Source organism: Scaptodrosophila lebanonensis, unplaced genomic scaffold, assembly GCF_003285725.1.
Source record: "Scaptodrosophila lebanonensis strain 11010-0011.00,11010-0021.00 unplaced genomic scaffold, SlebRS2 tig00000024-arrow-pilon, whole genome shotgun sequence".
Lineage (NCBI taxonomy): Eukaryota > Metazoa > Arthropoda > Insecta > Diptera > Drosophilidae > Scaptodrosophila > Scaptodrosophila lebanonensis.
In genome coordinates this window covers 18,707,223-18,721,525 of record NW_022060538.1, presented here as the reverse complement: position 1 = coordinate 18,721,525, position 14,303 = coordinate 18,707,223, and the positions used below count along the sequence as shown (strand labels likewise).

Here is a 14,303-nt window from a genome sequence, read left to right as displayed (position 1 = left end):
CTGTGACACAAAATATCGATATCAATTATTTCCTATACCGCAACATCGGTCACTTTGTTTTAATGTTGGACGATCTGGTAGCACTAATCGTTTCTTACCTAACCCTACAGGAACAGCTGTTCATAAAATAAACATACAAAATGTCCCAAATGCGGCGCGAGGTAACTTTTTGTTGCAGTTGTAAATGCAATTAGTAAAACAATAATTTGATTTTTAACAGGTGCTGAGTGCTTTTAAGAAGCTACACCGCACACGGCAATATGTTTTCCAAGGCGATGAACTAGCATTATCGGCGGGGCGACAAAAAATAAACGAATCGTTTTCGCAAAACAAAAACGAAACAAATGAGAAGGAAATCCAAAAGGTGGCGAAGAGAGCTAAACATTAGAATATGCGTGGATACTATTTGACTAAACCTTCTTTCAGATGATCAAATTAGCCCAAGATGTAGACTACGAGCTGCGTACAAATGTAATTCAGGCCCGGAAGCGCGAGGACGACGTTTATGGTAAATAGCAAATAATTACATAAACACTACGTCTATTAATCAATATTATATGTCCTTATAAGAATTGCGCATCACGCCAGAAGTTACACGCTTGGACAATATCGTATTTGATCCCGACGCCATTATTGAACCACCGCGTAGACGACGTGGAGCCAAAGTCCAGGAAGGATGCTGCGGTGGAGCAGCGACGGCCGCTCTGGAGGCTGAAGTCGAGGACCGTAAAAAGTAATACATAGTGGGATATTATAATTAAATAGTCTGTTCGGTTGCTACATTTTATTTCTTGTGTTTCTTTTTGGCCTTGTGTTTGCTTTTCGACTTATTCTTCTTATGTGTGGACTTTTTTCTCTTTTTACGCTTACTCCGCTCGTCAGAGGAACTTTCGTCTGAGCTATCGGTTGACGATGAAGAAGTATCCTCATTACTTTCGCTATCTGATTCCGACTCCGTGGAGGATTCACTGGAGTCCGAACTGCTCTCACCACGCCTTGACTTCTTAGACTTGCTCTTCTTTTTCGGCTCGATTGCAGCACGTTTGCGATCACGCTCAGGACTCCTGTGATATTCTCTGCGATCCCTATAGTTAGTTTCAGCTGGCCGACGCATTTGGGACTGATGTTGCTTTGGCGATGTTCTTTAAATGATAAAGTCATTGTTTTGCGCCCAAATAGAATAAAGTTTAAGGTACATACCTCCGCTGTGGTGCATACTGACGATTTCTTTCTGGTTCTCTTTCTCTGCTCCTACTGCGTCTATTTTCAGGACGCCTGTGGGCTGGCGAGTAACGCCTGTTTTTGTGGGGCGACCTCTCACGCCTTCGTTCGTTACGTTCCCTGGATATAGAACGCCGTGTTTTGCGATCATAATCTTCCCGTTTGTATTGCTCACGATGGCGTTGTTCCCGCGCTTTTCGACGCTCGGCCGAACTCATTCTACTTCTCTGTTCGTTAGGCCCCTCCTTGACCTTCTTTTCTGACCAACCTCTGTTGTAGTCTTTTCGCTTGCCATTGCTCTCTTTTAGATTATTGAAGTCCAATTTACCTTCAGGACCCACAACACCGCGCCCTTTGCCACGCCAAGTGACCCTCGCCACAGACTGCGAGAAATCGACATGTATCCGACGATCGTCAATAAGAACATTGTCCATTTTGAAATAAGCCGCCTCACACGATTTTTGATCCGCAAACTCGACAAAGGCGTACTGCAGGGAATCGCCAGTCTTGCGGTCACGAATTACCTCGCAGCTCTTAACCACGCCAAAGCGACTAAATATAATCTCCAGGTCGTCGTCTGTTGTTACCGGATTGAGTTTGCACACAAACAACACATTCTCTGGCGGTGCCATATCCGCATCCGGCAGGTCTCCCACAATCTCCAGAATCGTAGCACGTGCCTTGGCCTCGCGTTCTGCCAGCATTTCTTGCATCTCTTCCATTGTTTTGCCGTCAGTGTCGTCTATATCCTCGTCTGCGGCGATGCGGCCATTTTGCATGCGCTCTGCACTCGGGGATGGTGACTTATCGGGCGCTTGAAATCCGCGCGGCTTTGGAAATGGGTCCTCCAAAACCACCGTGTGCGTAATGCGTATGTCCTGGTAAGGACGATTATTCTCATCCACTATGGCATCGTTCAGTTTTCGCAGGAGCTCGTGGCCCTCCACAACTTCGCCGATGACGCAGTGCGTCCCATCCAACGACGTAAGGTTTTCTCCCAGCGTGAAGAAGAACTGAGAGCCCACCAGATTCTTGCCGGCACTGACCAGAGACAGCATGCCGGCATTGGAGTGAGAAATCTTGGGCAGGTATTCAGCTTCAAAGAAGCGTTTATGCTGGCCTTCAATTACGCCCCAGACAGAGGAGCCGCCATCGCCAGCGCCTGTGGGATCTCCTGTTTGTGCAATAAATCCTTGTTGAATTGTGTGGAAGAGATTGAAGTTGTAGTATTTTAGCTGGCACAGCTTCATGAAGTTCATGCAGGCAATTGGACGCTCATCAATGAACAAGTCCACAGTGAGATCACCCAATGTGGTTTCAATAACCACCGACATCGCGCACTATCATCAAAATCGCACACTAACGCCAAAAAATAAACGCAAACACACCCGGAACACAAACCAGCCTGTCAACCGCACTGAAAACGTTTCATCAAAGGTTGCACTGCATTGCCAATCGAATAGTTTGCTTATCGGGCGGTATATTGTCAGTCGATAGCTGAGAAAAAGACGTCGGGTCGCCATCTTGACTTGTGAAAATTTTCATTAGGAAAAAATTGATTTGTGCAGCACGTTGTCTGGAAGCTGGATAAGTAAAGTAATTTTAATTCTTGCGATATTTCAGTGTATCAAGTAATTAGCATAGACCCCAATATAAAGTAAAAGTTAAAATGGCCGAAACTGGCAAAAAAATTAACGAGTTGCGCGTATGCGACCTAAAAGATGAGTTGGAAAAACGCAAGCTGGAGACCGTAGGTCCAAAGGTAGTGTTAATTGAACGCCTGGAGAAGGTAAGGATGAACTACGTTTGCATTGATTATATGTTTATGCAATCGTGGAATTCTATCTATTTTCTAGGCACTAAAGGAAGAGGGCTTCGATCCGAGCACCCATTTGATTGTGCCGGCTTCAAAGGGTGTCAATACAAAGAAAAATGTGGCACAAGAGGCTGGAGACATATCAGATGTGAAGATCAAGGAAGAACCTGTCGATCCCGAGCAAGATGGAGATTACCAGAGCTTTGGTAATGGTGATGAGAATGGCAGCCATGTTCATTCTGATGGCGATCATGAAATAGATCAAGTGGGAGATGTGGACGATGTTTGTGTTATTCTTGATGATGACGATGAAGAGCAGGAGGAGAACGATCATAATGAAGGGGACGATCAGGTTGAAGGCGAGGGTGGCGAAGATGATGGTGGTGAAGCCGAAGAAAATGGTGAAGACGATGGAGCCGGTGATTGTGAGGGCGCCGAGGTGCAGGAGGAAAATACCGGCGACACTGTAAATATAGACAATGACGAGTCTATCAATTTAACAATTGGTGAAGACGAGCAAAAACTTTTACACGATGAGGTAAGTTCATCTATTATTTATATAATTATACCTTGTACCCAAAGAATAAAAGGGCGTACAAGTTTAGTGCGAGTGTTTGTAACCCACTGAGAAAGCCGTGTTGGACCATAAATTAAATATATTCCTGATTAGGATCACGATACGTCTGCATGAACAAAGGATCCCAGGAAGTACAGGAGCAAGAATAACCAAACATGATATTTCGGTTCTCCTAAGTCTTAGTCAGATTTAGTTTATGTTGTTTTTCTTCTGGTTTTCCACAACTCCCAAAGTTCTTCGGTTTTATTTACTGATATTTTACAACTAATACGGTTAGGGCGAATCTACCTTCGTGTTTCATTATGATAGTTCAATTGTAAAGAAATGTATAGCCACAAATGTTATCTCTACCAAGCTCTGCTTGCGGCTGTGTTGTTGTTGCTGTAATTCGCACAGGACACAATCCTGATATAAATGTATTGAAACTATATACTACTTAGAAGCATATGAGGAAAGGGTACAGGGTATTTAAGAGTTGAGCCTGCTCGACTCAAATGTTCAATTCGCATTAATTTATTTTAAAAAAATCCATGAATGCAAATGTTTATTCTTTGTTTGTTTTTTAGGCACCAGACGACAAAGAAAAGTCGGGTAAGTTATATTTGTTTGTCACATGACTACGATTTCATTCACCAACCCCTTCAAAACCAAATGCCCTATATGGTTGCTAAGTAAATATCGATTTAAGTGAACTCTCACCCCGCGGGGAATTGGTTTTATTATTTTGCTCTGTTTTGAGCAATAAGTTGAGAAAGTAAAATGCGATCAGTGTTTCTGCTAAATCTAATTTAACAATTTCCCTTGCAACGAATGTGACAACAAATTGCAGTTAAACCGGAAAAGGGACAAAAATCAAGCGGCAAGGATGCTGATAAAAAGAACCAGAAGGATGACGATGGCGCTCGTTTAAAGAAGAAGGATGACAAATCGAGCGATAAGAAGGATGCTAGGTTGGTTGGCTTCCGACAATTACGACTAGGCGGTGGCAATGTGAATAAGCAGCAGCGTTGAATTTATTTAAAAGTGGGCGCTTTATAAACTCTACGACAGGACGCTTGAAAAATCTTGCGCCCACTTTCACTTGAGATCTCTGCTATGGCTTGTCATATGTCGCCGCCTTAAACAAATCTAAATGCAACGCTGATGACGTTACTAATGCGATTTTCTCACTCTATTTTTAACCGACATACTACAATTTGCTGAAACCGTCTCAACATGTCCCATACTTCTGAAAAGCAGCGACCAAAAATCAGTTTCGAAATCGTCGACCCAAAAGGATGATAAAGGTAATTTAAGCTGTTTTTTCAGCTGCAGGGCGAATTCGAGTGCTTGTAAAGTTTTTACATTATGAGATGCATAGGCAAAAAGCATGAGCCGATTTTTATGTTAGCCAAAATACATTAAGAGACATGTGAGATGCCGTAAGAGAGTGTGAATTTGATTGGAGAAGAATCTGGACTGGAACGTAGTCATCGGGCGATGACTACTTGGCACTCGTTCTGCCACCTAATGGTGATTTGACGACTGATGTAGCTCTGACTGGATGAAGTTATGACTGATGAATCGGCGAATGATGACGACTGATGTTGCGTCGATTGATAGCAGGACGACAAAGGCGACGCTGGTGATGGAGCAATAAATAATTTCGCCACGATTGATGCCAGAAGGAATGACGGCGGTAGCTGAAGCAACAGAGTTGTTTTTAAAGGATGCTGGCTCCAAATGGGGACTCTGACAGACGACTGAGCTGCAACCTGACAACCAAAACATCTGTCGTCGAATTTTCGAAGCTGGGCTCCAATTATCTGCTTACAGATCAAAAACAACCTGGCACCATAGCGCACTTCAATACTTCACATCGTCTCCATACGTCTCTGGGATAATTAATTTGCATAAGAACGACTTTGTAAAAGGTCTACATTGTTGATGAAGGCATATGAAATCTTATGAAAGCCATTGCACGGGAAGATGCGGAATCTGCCAGCATCAGCAGCCAACTGTGGTATGATTTACCTGGCCTCCTACACAACTCAAAATCAGGTGTCACCTAGAATGCGGATATCTGGGCTTCTCCACAGGCTTATCGCTTGCAGTATTACTAAACGATGCTGTGAAGATGTCCCGACAAAGCTCCCCTTGCAATCCTTGATTTTTTGATATCAAGAAGCAGTCTACTTCCATTCGATGCATCTGAGTACCAGTGGAATAGCAACAGCATGTTCTGCGCCGACAGGAAGAAGCCAATCAAATTCACACTCTCTTTGCTATATTAGTGCGTTAATCTGTTCCGTTTGAATGATATCTAAACAGCAACAACAAAGTGTTTAAAATGCTAAGTGCTTCCTTTAAAACCAGAAAAAATCGTAAACAAAATCAAAACCGTTAACCAGTTAAAGCCTCTCAAAGCTGACCATAACTCTCTTCCAATATTGTTATTATTTACATGGAACTTGCAGAGAAAACATCGACTTCTTCGGCGAATGCGGCCTCAACGAGTACCGCCAACAACAACAACAGCAGCAGCAACAACAACAACAAATCAGGCACTTCCTCAGCAGTCGGCAGTGGCGGCAAGCAAGCGGCACTGTCTCGCAATCTCTGGGTATCCGGTTTGTCCACGCTGACGCGTGCCAGTGATCTGAAGGCCATCTTCTCCAAGTTTGGCAAAGTGATTGGCGCCAAGGTGGTAACCAATACGCGAACACCAGGAACGCGCTGTTACGGCTATGTAACAATGTCCTCATCTGCGGATGCCTCGCGCTGCATTGAGAATATGCATCGTACAGAGCTGCATGGACGCATCATTTCGGTGGAGCGCACCAAGAATGAAATTGGAGGCAACAACACCACCACTGCCTCCAAGGATGCTTCAGGCAACAACAAGCAAAGCGATGCCAAAAAGAAGGATGACGATAAGAAGACCGGCAACAACACCAAGGCTGGCGGCGGCGATGACAAGCGCGAGAAGGGTGAGGGTGGCAGCAAAGAAGGTGATGGCAAGCGCGATACGAAGAGCAAGGATCGCAACAGCAAGGCGTCATCAATACGCGATGGCAAGGACAACAAAGGTGGTGGCGACAAACGCCACGAACGTGACTTCAAATCTGGTCCGCCCCGTAAGGGAAATCAACGCGACAATGACCGTGCCCGTCCGCCACGCGACTTTGATCGAGAACGGGAGCAGCGCCAGCGCGAGCGTGAGCGACGTCAGCGGGAGATGCTGAGCTATCAGAAGATTCGCGAGGAACGCGAGCGGCAGCGCTTGCGTGAACGCGAGCGTGAGTTGCGCGAGGAGGAGCGTCGTCGCCGTGAGACACGCGAACGTCAGCGCCTAGAAGAGGAGCGTCTGGCCGAAGAGCGTCGCAAGCTGGCCATTGAGCGGGAGCGGCTGGAGCGCGAGAAAGCCGAACTGCTGCGTCTGGAGCGGGAGCGTCAGAAACTGGAGCGCGAGAAAATCGAATTGGAGCGCCTCGAGTTGAAGCGTCAACAGTTGAAGTATGCTAAAAAAAGAAAATTGTAATGCGTCACACGTAACGCAATGAACAACACAATATATATCTCTACATATATATTATATAGTATTTATTTTTAATACATTTGTTCATGTACAAAATTAGTACTTTAAGTTTACGCCGTCGTCGTTGTCGTTGTCGTCTCCATGCGAGCGCGCGTCTACGCAACGTTGTCTCTTCAACTGCCAACATTTGAACAAAACAAAAAAAAAAGAACAACATTTTATATAATCCCCCACTATTTCAAGTGCAAGTCCTGCTCTTGCTCACGGAACTTTTTTTTTTCCTCCAAATGCAATTGCATCCCATAGTTTCTGAGTCCACCACAACTGTGTGTCCACAACATCCTCTTAACTGCCTATGAAATATTCTAATAAGTTGCCTTATTTTCTCCCCTCTTTCTCTTTTCCAAATTGCTAAAGGATTATGGAGTCTCGCGAGGATCCTGTCAAGCGTGCTGTGAATAAGCGCACCGATGATCGCTTTTCGGACACAACAACTGAACGCAAACGCTCTGCGGTATTTGATGCTCCTCCGCCACCACGTTTTGATTCCTCACTGGTCAGTTCACGCAGGTGAGTTACATAGGTGTTATTAGTATTTCCTTGGTAACAGCAATAGCTGATTCATTGAACTTTCTTTTATCCGTCACAGCACATACGACAAGAAACGTGATGACTTTGGCTCTTCGTCGGCTTCGAAGCGCGGTCTCGACGATTTCAGCAGCTCCAATAAACGCATTGACTATTCCAACAAGCGCGATGATTATGGCACTTCGACTGCATCCAAGCGTAGCGCTATAGACGATTATCCAGCAGTGCCCAGCAAGCGTTCCGGCGCCAATGACTACATATCATCGAGTTCAAAGCGCAACATTGAGGATTATTCCACATCTTCAGGCAAGCGCGATGAATACAAGCGCGAGGTGGAGGTGCGTCATCTCAATGTATCTGCAGTGGTCGGTGGCACCACCAGCAGCTCCTACGGGCACAAGAACAACGCTGGTGGCGGTAGTGGTCGCTACAATGATGCTACCGATCGTAGCAATTCATCCAACTACAGACGTGGAGCAGTGGACGACGGGCATTCCTTGTCTCAGTAAGTGCAGAGTAGAGCCAAATATATTTTTTCCAATACTATTTTGAATTTTCGTGTCCATATTTTAGCAGCGGCAACAAGCGATACGACAACTCTGGCAGTGGCACCGGCGGTGCTGGTGGCTATGGCGCAAATTCAAATAACCTTAACATTTGGGCACCTTCATCTGGAGGCAGTGGCGGAGGACATTTGGGTCATTCGGGCAGCGGCAATCCTATGAAATCATATGGCAACAATGGACTCTCCTCAAATCTGCACAGCAATAACTCGTGGAACAAGTCAGCACCAGTCGATGACAACAGCTGGCGTCCAGTGCAAACCCAGGATCGCTACGATCGCTCCTACAACGATCGCTCCAGTGGCTATCAAGGCGGCAACAGCAGCAGTGGCGGCATGTATGGCGGCGGTGGGCGACAGGGGCAGGACCGCTATGGCGGCCAAATGTCCCGCTATTAGGCACACACTAAGCAATTCACACAACCAACCCGCCCCACACGGTTATAATTCCCACATGAGCGCAGGTATGAGCGCCTTTATGCTATATCTTTAGTTTTTATGTTAGGACTGTAATTAAGACTAGCACGTGTAATTGCTCTATGACATAACATACATACATTTTAATTCATTAAATGTATTAAATAAAAAAATAAGAAATTTCAATTCACCATCTCCTCAAATGATGATACAAGTGGTGTCGTGGTGTCCACTAAGATTAACAAACTGTGCGCCAAAGGGTAGACATGGTGGACACGTACGTAGTATCCTCGCTCGCGCTGCGCTTTAGAAGAGTATAGCCTGCAAATATGAATCTGTCAGATAGTTAAAGGTTGACATTTACTTGAATTCCACTCACGCTAATATGTCCACGGGCTCAAGGAGTAGCTCTGACTTGTAGACTGAAGCTAGAAAATCTGTAAAGGCCGCCGTGTTGTTGTCTAATTCGAAATCTGCTTGAGCGCCATGTTGCTGTGTGTGGGAGTAGAAATTATTTGGAAAAGTGCATAAAAATACCTATTTTCAATTTAAAGGGTACATTTGAATCCTATAAGATAGTAAATGTAGGGCTACTTTATCTTTTTGTGGCTGCCTGTCACTGTTGGTCTAGTTGGAACAAAGTTATAAAAACTTCTCTCAGGAAATTCGACCCTCAAATGAGTTAAATTACGCTCAAATGCAATAGGAAAACAGTGTACAAATAATTTGGTGCTTGTAATTAGGGGATTAGTGTGTTAATGGGTTCCTTAAAAATTTCTGAGACCTATAGAAATGAGCTAGATAATCAAAAAAAAATTACTTTATCATCATCTTATTATTCCTAGCAATGCCAGCTTCAAGATAACTGAAAGACAACCCTTCAATCACGCCCAAGCGCTTAGATCAATCATTTAGAAGCATATAAGGCTTACTTAAACATACCATATTCAGACCACTATTGCTGGAACCGATATCGGGTAGAGGCATACCATTTCGCGTGCCCCAAAGCGTAATGATGTTGTCCTCTGATGCCACTATGGTGCACTGATCGCTGCAATTGGCTTTCTGTGGATGATCAAACACCTTAACAATCAAAAACTTCCGTGAGGATTAGGTTCTATAATTGTTTACCACAATATAACGCGCACGAATGGCCTCCACAAGTGTTGGCTGCTCCACGAGATTGCAGTGGCGTAGACCGCGCTGACCCTCCGTGTTACGACCCATGGTATAAACATAGCCGCCCTCGACCAGAAATACCGAGTGGGTGGAGGAGAAGCAAGCCTCCAGAACCTTGTGTGGTAGCTGAATACGCTTCTACGTTGAATGTATAAGACAAAAGGGGAACAGAATAGGGAAAGGTCGTTAGACGTGGTTTAAAGTCACTTACAAAGGCCGTGATTTTGCCGGGTCTGTTAAAGCCCAGCTTATTATAGTCGTTACTGCCACAGGCGTGGATCTCCCCATTGGTAAATAGTACGGCGGAGGTGTCTGGTCCGCAGAATATTTGCGCAGGCTTGCTCTTTACATGGGCCAGCAAGATTTTTTGGGGCATTTTTCTGGTAGTTAGGAACAAGCATTACTCCGTCAACTCTTCGGGTATACAGGATAGTGAGAATTTCACTTACTGCTGCGTCTGGTAGTTGCCCAGGCCCAGGGCTCCCTTGTAGCTGCTGCCCCAAACGTAGACAGCGCCAGTTCCTTCGCGACTTAGCGCCAGAACATGGTTTAGGCCTGCAGCAATCTGGTCAATGCGCACATCTGTCAGCTTATCTATTACCTTTGGACTATAGTAGTTCTTCTGCTCCTCCTGACCGAGAGCGTACTTGGTATTGCTGCCGCAGCTCAGTAAGCTGCCCGACTGTGTTAGCAGCACAGTGAATCCATCGCCGGCACAGGCGTTGATTATGTGATAATTGCGCACGCTTTCCATGCGACTCGGATAATGCTTCCACGCCTCCAGGGAGGTCAGTCCAAGCTGGCCATGTGTGCCCTCACCCCAAGCATACGTGGAGCCATCCTCGTTCACAACCACAAAATGGGAATCGCTCATGGCCACGCATATGATCACCGCCTTCGGGGGAAGCTGTATGGGACTCATGCTAAAGCTGCTCCCAAACGATTTCAGCTGATAGAGAACAGAGCTGTGAAAAAGTTGAAGAGCACGCAAGAGTGTGAGTTAATATCTTTATATTATAAATGTTATTATAAATGTTAAGAAACGTAAAGAAAGAAATGGTTTTTAAGATGAACTTGGATAGAGTTCGAGTTATTTTAGTTCTACTAAATATACCTCTGTTTCCTAATTCAAGGGTTTTAGGTCTCTCAAGCATTCGAGAAATCATTAAATCTTTTATACCGGATACAAGGCTGCATGCCTAAAGTATCTCTATGGGATGCCCCATATCGAATTACTTATAAGAATACACTATAGTGAGCAAGCCCAACCCTGTACCCAAGCAAAATTCCGGCGCTTAGCAGAAGCAAAAAGAACAAGAAGAAGAGCGAACTTGATGCTGTTTCGCTAATAACTTTTCTTAGAATCAACCGATTTACTTACAATTATAAATTGCCTTTGGAAAGTTTAGCTAACGTTGCTTTGGAATTGTGGACAGTATTGACGCATTTTTTTATTGGGGAAGGGGCTACGTAGTAGAGCCAATATATTAAGTTTGGTTAATGTGGGCTCAGCCGTTTCCCAAATCCAGGCGTTCATACAGACAAACAGACGGACATGACTAAATGTGTGTTACATACATTCACACAAAACTGGTATACCCTTATACAGGGTATAAAAATACAGTTTATCTTAGTGTTTATAATGGCTATGAACTAAAGGTAAGTATTTCTTCTTCATTTCATAATATTGTCTAAGAATTTGTAAGAACACTAGGAATTGTATGGCATGTATTATTTCTCTGGCAACTTACCGCTTCTCAATAACTTCGTGCGGGGCACAAGTCTCGGCATTCATAAGCTGCTTGGTCTCGGTCTTAGCGGTGGGTAATTCTATGGTCAGATTGCTGCGACTTGCTACAGAAACCTGAGCCGACAGATGTGTACCATTTATATGGGCATCGTTCTCGTAGGAGTAGCTGGGAATCAGATATTTTATGAGTCCGTCAAGCTGATTTGCTACAGAACACACCCTTTGTTTTTTCCCAAATTGCGAAATATCAATGGTATCCAATATTCCAAAATTTCGGCAGCGGTTGGGCGACGCGTAGCCTCTACTTGCAACAGATTGGCCAGAAGACTGCGCAAGCCCGATGTATAGCCTGATGGCACAGCTGTATATTGGCCGGCCATGATTTTGGTGACTAATTCCGACAGATTGGAGGCGGCAAAGGTCTTTTTCAGGCAACACATCTCGCCCAAAATGCAGCCCAGAGCCCAAATGTCGCTCTTGTTGTCATACTCCTTGCCCTCGCACTGTCGATGGGATTGTGAAATGAAGGCCAGAATCCAGGTGGTTACTTACCATTTCTGGGCTAAAATAGTAGGGCGTGCCTAGTACGGTTTGTGCGTGAATCTTGGTATTCATTATCTTTGAGATGCCGAAATCGCCAATTTTGACGATGCCGCGCTTGTTTAGAAAAACATTTGCCGTCTTCAGATCCCTTTAAATAGATGCAGAGATGACCCGAATAAGTTATTTTTTCTTTCTTAAGATTCGCCCTAGATAATTAGGATAATTCCAATTACCTATGCAAAATGTTCTCGGAGTGCATGTAATTAATGGCGCTGGAGATTTGCTCGAACACAGCTATGATGTAGCGTTCGGGAAAGTGCGTTCGACCCTGGCGCTCGGCAATAATGTGTGCCAGAGTTCCACCGTCCGCATACTCCATCTCGATGAGCAGCGTATTGTCCTTGATGAAGCTGCCCAGATAGCTAACGATGTTGGGATGATGTAACTTTGAGAAAACATCCACTTCGTTCATCGCCAAGTCCCGACCGGGCGGGGTTAGGTCATTCAAAAGGATTTGCTTGAAGACAATGTGATGGCCATCGGATTTGCGGCGATAGAGAATGGCAATGCCGAAGGATCCCTGACCCACCACCTTCACCTTGTCGTAGTTGGTGAGCTCTGTGCCGGCAATATTAAGCGTCTTCTCATTAACCAGACTTGCATGTTTCGGCACCGCCAGCTGTTGCAAGGCCAGCTGCTCCTGCTGTGGTGTAGCCTGGGCCAGAGACATGGCAGGAGCAGGGCCAATGCCTGCGACGCTACCGTCCGTTATGGTAAAAATTGTGGGCTTGCGACTTGTTGTCGGGGGCTTCCTTTGTGCAGTTCCAGGCACCAGGACCGGCATGGGCAGCGATGTGCTCGTCAATCCGTTGGTATCTGGTGTACGTCCATTAAAAATTGGCAAGGAACTGGCTTTGGCTCGGAATTTGTTCATGTCCGCACGCTTTTAGCTTTTAGTCGCCCCATTAATCATTGATTCATGTGAAATCGAATGGTGCACGTAATTAGGTCGCGGTTACTCAATAGATGTCCTTAGTTGTGGTCATCGGGGTTGCTAGGCAGCCGCACTGACCCTTATCACAACGTCTCAATCTCTAATAGCTACTAACTAACTGCTAACCAATTTTAAATGAGTTGATTGACAGTGATTGAAGTACTATGATCGTAATCATTTTCAAGTGCACATTAGCATTAAATATTTGTCGCTTATTTAAAGACCATTATAAATATCTACCATAAGGGGGTTGAGTAAAAAACAATACATACCTAGTATTTTAATATCTCTAGGAAATCACAAATGTTACAGCAAATAGAGATTGATGTCTGCTCACGAAGATGGAAAATGGAAACAAGCATTACAAGTAATCTCATATTCTGAGACTGGGGCCGAAACCTATCTCTTGATTGTCGAATACCTCGTTATAAGATTATTTTCAAGCTATTATATATCGAGCTCAGATCTGGGATCGAGATCAATTGTAGATTGATCAATTCTATTTTAATTGCTTTTGAGATTATTGAAGATGCACACGAAAAAAAAAGACATTGATAGTTCCATCTATAAAGCAAAGTACGGGCACATCTTTTCATGATATAGATTCCCACTTCGAGCTCTATAGCATTACCCGTTTCAGAGCATCGCCAACGCACACATAAAGCTTGGACTCATCGTATAACTACCTGAAATCCGTACTCACTTTTTTTACGTCACATGTTACATTTGGAATTGAAAAACATTCTTCTTCATATTTATAGCTATGTATTTTTTTCGGAATTAAGTTTAAAAATAATTTTTATATCGTTACATTCATATATCATTGTTCGTTCTAGTTTAAAGAACCTTGTTTCAGCATATAAATCATCGGCATAATTATCTAAAAATGTTATTAATTATGTATAATTGACCATAAAATTAATATGCATTCGTATTTAATAAATAAAAACAATATTTACACAACTTTTTTTTATAACTTCCTGCTATTCATTGTTGTATGTGAAGCGCTGATAAGTTTTTATAAATCTGTTGTTAAAAATAAAGCTGGTTGTTGGTGTAATTGTCTTGGAAGTTGGAACAGCGTAGTCTCTAATTTAGTTTAACTAAAGGAACTTTAAACTGAATAGAAGAAGTACATA

The 14,303-nt window shown here is 44.0% G+C and overlaps 4 protein-coding genes across 6 annotated transcripts; 2 read left to right on the top strand and 2 right to left on the bottom strand.

Annotated features, from left to right (window-relative positions):
* The first annotated feature begins 86 nt into the window (after positions 1-86).
* On the top strand, positions 87-787 carry LOC115620689 (complex III assembly factor LYRM7). The gene is made up of 4 exons (XM_030514058.1): positions 87-161; positions 221-364; positions 427-508; positions 571-787. Exons 1-4 carry the CDS (start codon positions 141-143, stop codon positions 735-737), a joined length of 414 nt encoding a protein of 137 aa, XP_030369918.1. The 5' UTR covers positions 87-140; the 3' UTR covers positions 738-787.
* LOC115620688 (peptidyl-prolyl cis-trans isomerase sig-7) lies at positions 752-2,598 on the bottom strand. The gene is made up of 2 exons (XM_030514056.1): positions 1,201-2,598; positions 752-1,142 (listed from the first exon to the last, which is right to left on the bottom strand). Exons 1-2 carry the CDS (start codon positions 2,553-2,555, stop codon positions 785-787), a joined length of 1,713 nt encoding a protein of 570 aa, XP_030369916.1. The 5' UTR covers positions 2,556-2,598; the 3' UTR covers positions 752-784.
* A 175-nt stretch (positions 2,599-2,773) lies between these two features.
* Positions 2,774-8,884, top strand: LOC115620558 (SAFB-like transcription modulator). 3 transcript variants are annotated; one of them, XM_030513845.1, is made up of 9 exons: positions 2,774-3,010; positions 3,078-3,575; positions 4,181-4,205; positions 4,444-4,564; positions 4,851-4,900; positions 6,071-7,109; positions 7,549-7,701; positions 7,781-8,224; positions 8,293-8,884. In XM_030513845.1, the coding sequence occupies exons 1-9, from the start codon at positions 2,891-2,893 to the stop codon at positions 8,678-8,680; spliced, it is 2,838 nt and encodes a 945-aa protein (XP_030369705.1). In that variant the 5' UTR covers positions 2,774-2,890; the 3' UTR covers positions 8,681-8,884. The 3 variants fall into 3 exon arrangements, 2 of the variants coding, with proteins under 2 accessions (XP_030369705.1, XP_030369706.1); XM_030513846.1 differs by having other exon boundaries at positions 2,775-3,010; positions 4,854-4,900; XR_003995229.1 differs by lacking the exons at positions 6,071-7,109; positions 8,293-8,884 and having other exon boundaries at positions 2,777-3,010; positions 4,854-4,900; positions 7,781-7,811.
* Positions 8,881-13,104, bottom strand: LOC115620972 (serine/threonine-protein kinase Nek8). Its single transcript, XM_030514493.1, has 10 exons — positions 12,404-13,104; positions 12,180-12,318; positions 11,847-12,130; positions 11,629-11,793; positions 10,327-10,842; positions 10,089-10,257; positions 9,830-10,015; positions 9,631-9,763; positions 9,078-9,174; positions 8,881-9,019 (listed from the first exon to the last, which is right to left on the bottom strand). Exons 1-10 carry the CDS (start codon positions 13,102-13,104, stop codon positions 8,881-8,883), a joined length of 2,529 nt encoding a protein of 842 aa, XP_030370353.1.
* Between the last annotated feature and the right edge of the window lie 1,199 nt (positions 13,105-14,303).